The 6,551-nt window shown below is 47.6% G+C and overlaps 1 protein-coding gene across 1 annotated transcript; it reads right to left on the bottom strand.

Annotated features, from left to right (window-relative positions):
• Window positions 1-813: 813 nt before the first annotated feature.
• Window positions 814-5,940, bottom strand: LOC136170660 (basic proline-rich protein-like). Its single transcript, XM_065939095.1, has 3 exons — window positions 5,913-5,940; window positions 1,554-1,827; window positions 814-1,495 (listed from the first exon to the last, which is right to left on the bottom strand). Exons 1-3 carry the CDS (start codon window positions 5,938-5,940, stop codon window positions 814-816), a joined length of 984 nt encoding a protein of 327 aa, XP_065795167.1.
• Window positions 5,941-6,551: the final 611 nt, after the last annotated feature.

The following is a 6,551-nucleotide window of genomic DNA, read 5'->3' as shown; positions in this document are numbered from 1 at the left end:
AGCTTCTACATTTTTTTTTCTTGTGCTTATGCTACACGAAGATTAAAAATATCCTTTTCCTAATGTCAGCAAGTTGGGAGAAATATATTTAAACACCATGTGTAGGAATGTCAACTGGAGCAAACTTGTTTTTTTTTTTTTTTTTTTTTGTGGAGAAAAAGAGTAAGGGGGTGAGGGAAACCGGGAGATGGGGATTGACACCAGGGAGGGCCCTCCGGAGGAGGAAGGGGTGCCCACGCCAGTGCCCTTGCCTGGAGAACCCCAGGGACAGAGGAGCCTGCAGGCTGCAGCCCCGGGGGTCGCAGGGGCTCGGACGCAGATGAAGGACAGACACTCACTTTCATAAAACGGACACACTTCTAAAGATCCGTTTAAAAAACAAATGAATTAAAGGCTAAAAACAGTACTCTTTTAGGATAATTCATGTTTAGAATTGGCTCCTTCATTTCAGTGGATCTAGCAGCAGCCGTAGTGTCGTCGCTCAGTCGTGTCTGACCCTTTGTGACCCGCGGACTGTATCCGCCAGGCTCCTCTGTCGTGGGATTCTCCAGGCAAGAGCACTGGGCCGGGTTCCCACGCCCTCCTCCAGGGGATCTTCCTGACCCAGGGATAGAACTCAGGTCTCCCTCGCTGTGGGCAGATGCTTTACCATCTGAGCCACCGGGGAAGCACCAATGGATCTAGAACCCCCAGCCCAAGTACTCAGGGGTCTTTGACATCATTTGATCCCGGGGGTGCGTTAGGGACTGTGGGGACACAGACTGTTTCTGCCGTAGCCAGCAGTTGTGACCAAAGCCTGTGAACCTGCCTGGGTCACCACCCATCGACATCCAAGCCCGACGGCGGCTGAAAACCGGGTGCCCGCTGGGGTCCCTGTAACAGTGCATCCCGAGGGAGACTCCGGAGCAGGCTGCCCGTCGTCCTGAGCGCCGACCCCGCTGGGGCGTCCCAGGGGCCGCTGGCTCCTTCTCTGCTCCTGGCTCCTCTCTGACCCGCACGCCCCAGCAGGGCACGTCCCAGCCCCGGGTCCAGCCGGGCTCGGGGCGGGGGGTCCCGACCTTCGCGCAGCGAGGAGGGGGGTCCGGCCGGGCTCGGGGCGGGGGGTCCCGGCCTTCGCGCAGCGAGGAGGGGGGTCGAGCCGGGCTCGGGGCAGGGGGTCCCGACCTTCGCGCAGCGAGGAGGGGGGTCCAGCCGGGCTCGGAGCAGGGGGTCCTGGCCTTCGCGCAGCGAGGACGGGGGTCCAGCCGGGCTCGGGGCAGGGGGTCCCGGCCTTCGCGCCGCGAGGAGGGGGGTCCAGCCGGGCTGGTCGGCGGGCCCACCACGGGGGCAGGCCCGTGTCTGGTGCTTCCCCAGAGAAACGAGGGGGCTGATCTGGCGGCCGTGACCGGGTGGGCGCGGGCCCGAGCCGCGCGGGGTGGTCTCGGGAGGCGACCTGCTCCCTGGAGCCCAAGGCGGCCGCTTCCCCCTCGGCGCTTTCCCGGGCGGAGGTGAAGTTCTGCAGTGTGAGAAGCGCCGTGGGCCCTGGCCCTGAGAGTGTGCCGCTTCAGAGGCGCCCGTCCTCTCCGGGAGCCAGCGGTGGGCAGGGCGAGGGGCGCCGCCGCCCCTCGGGGACCGGGCCCTCGCGGGGGACCGGCTGGACCGCCGGCAGCACGCGGCTCTCGCGCGCTCTCTGCCGCCCTCCAGAGGCCGCCTCCTGCAGCCGGCGGCCCGACCCCTCCGTCCTGACTCCCGCGCCCAGGGGCGGCAGGGGCCTCACACAGCGGCCGCGTAGCCATCCCGGGGTCTGCCGCCGGAGATCCACGTCTGCGGGGAAGCCGCCCTGCCGGCCTAGGCGGAGGGCGAAGGTCTGTGCCGGGCGGAGAGGGCCTGCCCCCGGGGACCAGGCAGGGACCCTGCTAATCCCACCAGGACTGCGGTGGCCTGAGCCCCCCTCACTCGCCGAGGATGGCAGGCGGGGTTGAGGGCCTCTGGACACCGCCTGGCGACCAAGAAGGAAGCCAGGCTGAATGAAGATGCCCAGGGGAAGGCACAGCGAAGAAGCGTCTCTCTGGGGACATCAATAATCTTCTGGATCACACCAAACCTGAGGCTTGCATGAACTCTGGAATTTTAATTTATACGAATTAAGAGACATCTTCTAGGTTTGATACCTATAAAAAGAACATGTAACAGAAGCATAAGTTATAAAACATTGTGATAAAAAAAAAATCTGAAACCCCCCCTGTGAAACTATCATCCAACAAAAGGACAAGAATGTTCTCTAAATATTTGTTTTTGGTTCAGTTACATGTCTTTTTATTATTGATATTCTGTATATCCTCCACGCTGTCTTTTGTTAGCTGTGTGTTACTAATGATCCTCAATTTATGACATTTTTTTCCAGTTTTTATGTTGTCTTTTGATGAACAGATGTTCATATTTTAATGTGATTAAATTAATCAATGTCTAGTTTTATGGTTAGCATTTTATATTTGTTTGCTAATTTGCTTTAAACAAGTGTTCTCTACCCTGGAGGTGGTTTTATGTCTTCATATTCTCAAAATTATAAGATTTTGCATTTCAGTTAATTTGTTTGGAATTTTGCATATGATGTCAGATATGGAATCCATTGCACCTCACCTTTAAGAATTGTGTTTAGGTAGGTAACCTTTGTGGGTTAAGAAAGTTTGTCTGTTGATATTTTACACTGAGTTTAAAAAAAATCATCAAAGTGTTGGATTTTATGAAATGTTTTTTGCATATTTTAAGATAATTATAGGGTTTTTCTCCTTTAATAAGTTACCTTGGTGAGCTACGATATTACATTTTTCTTATGTAAACCCACTCTTTCATGCCTTGAATGAAGCAAACATAATAATTATTTTTTTATAGATTACTAGATAATTCTACTAACATTTTGCATAGGATTTTAGCATCTATATTCTGTTTTGTTTTCAAGATTTTATTCAGCTCCTTGAAGGATTTGGATAATATTTATTCCTTTTCTAGTCTTTACAAGAATCTTTATAAATGTGGATGGTCTATCCTTGGAAGGTTGGAAAATATATATCTTTAAAATCATTTGGATTTAGTGTTTTTAAGTATACATGACATTTGTTTAATGTTTGTGGGACTATCAGAATTTCTGTTTTTTTCTGGTTTTTTTTTTTTAAATTGTGTTTTTTATTTAAGTTTTCAAGTGCATGATACATTTATTCAAAGTATTCTCTCTAACACAGGGAACTGTACTCAATATTTTGTATTAACTTACAAGGGAAGAGAATCTGAAAAAAGATTTATATTTGCATGTATGTGCACATATATGTGTGTTTATATATGTATATGCGTGCTCAGCGGCTTCGGTCATGTCTGACTCTTTGCAACCCCGTGGACTGTAGCCGCCAGGTTCCTCTGTCCATGGCATTCTCCAGGCAAGGATACTGGAGTGGGTAGCCGTGCCCTCCTCCAGGGGATCTTCCCGACCCAGGGACTGAACCCACGTCTCCTGCATCCCCTGCATTGCAGGCGGAGTCTTTGCTGCTGAGCTACCGGGGAAGCCCGTATATAAATACACACACACACACTGCTGAGCAGAGTTCCCTGCGCTAAAGAGCAGGTGTTTGCTCGTTATCCGTTCTAAATGTAGCGGTGCGTGCGTGTCTGTCCCAAACTCCCTAACCAACCTTCCTGCCAGCGCGTCCCCTTGGGAACTATACGTTTTTCCCTACGTCTGTGAGTCTGTTTCTGTTTTGTAAATAACCTATATGTGAAAATAATCTGAAAAAGAGTGTATATCTATGTGTCTGAATCACTTTCTTATATACCTGAAACTAAAACTACATTGCAAATCAATTATACTCTGATTAAAAAAAGTAAAATTAGTAAATCATCAAACACAGAAATGTATTCTTTTTACCCCTTCACCCTCTGCTACAGCTCTGGCTAGCCCCTGCCCAGACCTTCCTTTTTAACAATGCTGAGGATTTATTTATTTATTTATTTTTAAATTTAATTAAAAAATTTTTTTTTTTATTTTTCAGTGGGTTTTGTCATACATTGACACGAATCAACCATAGAGTTACACATATTCCCCATCCCGATCCCCCCTCCCGCCTCCCTCTCCACCCGACTCCTCTGGGTCTTCCCAGTGCACCAGGCCCGAGCACTCGTCTCATGCCTCTCACCTGGGCTGGTGATCTGTTTCACCCCAGATAATATACATGCTGTTCTTTCGAAACATCCCACCCTCGCCTTCTCCCACAGAGTTCAAAAGTCTGTTCTGCACTTCTGTGTCTCTTTTTCTGTTTTGCGTATAGGGTTATCGTTACCATCTTTCTAAATTCCATATATATGCATTAGTATACTGTATTGGTCTTTATCTTTCTGGCTCACCTCACTCTGTATAATGGGCTCCAGTTTCATCCATCTCATTAGAACTGATTTAAATGAATTCTTTTTAACGGCTGAGTAATATTCCATGGTGTATATGTACCAGAGCTTCCTTACCCATTCATCTGCTGATGGGCATCTAGGTTGCTTCCATGTCCTGGCTATTATAAACAGTGCTGCGATGAACACTGGGGTGCACGTGTCTCTTTCAGATCTGGATTCCTCAGTGTGTATGCCCAGAAGTGGTATTGCTGGGTCACATGGCAGTTCTATTTCCAGTTTTTTAAGAAATCTCCACACTGTTTTCCATAGCAGCTGTACTAGTTTGCATTCCCACCAACAGTGTAAGAGGGTTCCCTTTTCTCTACACCCTCTCCAGTATTTATTGCTTGTAGACTTTTGAATAGCAGCCATCCTGACTGGCGTGTAATGGTACCTCATTGTGGTTTTGATTTGCATTTCTCTGATAATGAGTGATGTTGAGTATCTTTTCATGTGTTTGTTAGCCATCTGTATGTCTTCTTTGGAGAAATATCTGTTTAGTTCTTTGGCCCATTTTTTGATTGGGTCATTTATTTTTCTGGAATTGAGCTTCAGGAGTTGCTTGTATATTTTTTTATTACCTCCTTTCCTCCTGTTCATCTGTCTCAGTAGAGACTTGGTTTGTTTGATTAGTTTTTTCACAGGACCAACGATGCTCTTTATTTCTCCATGCTGTTCTTTCTCTGAAGCCTTTAGATAATTAATTCACTTATATTTAGTGTTTCTTGTGGCCTCTACCTTTTTATCTTCTATATTGCAGGGTTCTACATCCTCAGTTCGTTCAGTTCAGTCGCTCAGTCGTGTCCGACTCTTTGCGGCTCCATGGACTGCAGCACATCAGGCCTCCCTGTCCATCACCAACTCCCGGAGTTTACTCAAACTCATGTTCATTGAGTCGGTGATGCCATCCAACCATCTCATCCTCTGTCATCTCCTTCTCCTCCTGCCCTCAATCTTTCCCAGCATCAGGGACTTTTCAAATGAGTCAGTTTTGGCATGAGGTGGCCAAAGTATTGGAGTTTCAGCTTCAACATCAGTCGGTCCAATGAACACTCAGGACTGATCTCCTTTAGGATGGACTGGTTGGATCTCTTTGCAGTCCAAGGGACTCTCAAGAGTCTTCTCCAACACCACAGTTCAAAAGCATCAATTCTTCGGCACTCAGCTTTCCTTATAGTCCAACTCTCACATTCATACATGACTAGTGGAAAAACTGTAGCCTTGACTAGACAGGCCTTTGTTGGCAAAATAATGTCTCTGCTTTTTAATGTGCTGTTTCTACATCCTAGGTTTTAAAAATATTTATATTTATTTATTTGTTTATTTAGCTGCACCGTCTTAGCTGTGGCATGTGTGACCCAGTTCCCTGACCAGGGATTGAACCCAGGCCCCCTGCACTGGGAGCGTGGAGTCTTAACCACTGGACCACCAGTCGAAGCCCCTCACATCCTAGGTTTAAATACTGTACCTTTTCTCAAAGTTCCTCTTTTCCTGAATCTCACCTGCCTTGCTCTGCGGTATCTTCACCATCCTTCACTTTAAAGTACCTTCTAATTATCATTTAGGAATGTGTCCATCAGCTGCCAAACTTGTGAGTGTAAAGTACTCGTGTTTCTTGCTGACATTCGATTGTCCGTCACGCGTGTTCTGTGACCCTGGCTGGTATTTGCTTTCTGCCCGGCCTTTGTACCTTCACGCGAGGGATGCTCTGACTCGCAGGCCTTACCCCCACTTCCAGAACATCCATCTCTTATGCTACTCATGTGGTGCACTTAGGTAATTTCTTCAGATCTATCTGGAGCGTGTAGGTTTTTCTCTCTTCAGCTGTTTGCCCATGCACTGAATTTTATGTCCACAATTACAATTTCCATTTTGAGGGGGTCATTTTTCCCCATTTCTGCCAATTCATCACTACCTCTTGCTTCTTGTTCATTTTTTCATAATTTCAGTTTTATGTTTTTAACATTTAGCAAATGCTTGGTTTATGTTCTGCGGTTGATGTTTTCGCATGTTACATTCAGATGGGGACAAGGCTATTGTGTGTTACAGTCCTGCCGACTTATTCGTGGAGGTGTTTCCCTCGTGTGTGTGGTGATTTTCCGATGTGAGCTCCTTTTGGGGAGATTTTAATCCCCGAGTGT

This window comes from Muntiacus reevesi, chromosome 1, assembly GCF_963930625.1.
Source record: "Muntiacus reevesi chromosome 1, mMunRee1.1, whole genome shotgun sequence".
NCBI lineage: Eukaryota > Metazoa > Chordata > Mammalia > Artiodactyla > Cervidae > Muntiacus > Muntiacus reevesi.
This window is presented reverse-complemented; position numbering and strand designations above follow the sequence as displayed.

Excerpts from the sequence above, each read along its gene's own strand:
- LOC136170660 (XM_065939095.1), bottom strand. The coding sequence starts at position 5,940 with ATGGTGAAGATACCGCAGAGCAAGGCAG. Across the intron at positions 1,828-5,912 it reads GATACCGCAGAGCAAGGCAG|GCCGGCAGGGCGGCTTCCCC; the intron begins GTGAGATTCAGG and ends CCCTCCGCCTAG. Across the intron at positions 1,496-1,553 it reads CTGGCTCCCGGAGAGGACGG|AACTTCACCTCCGCCCGGGA; the intron begins GCGCCTCTGAAG and ends CTCACACTGCAG.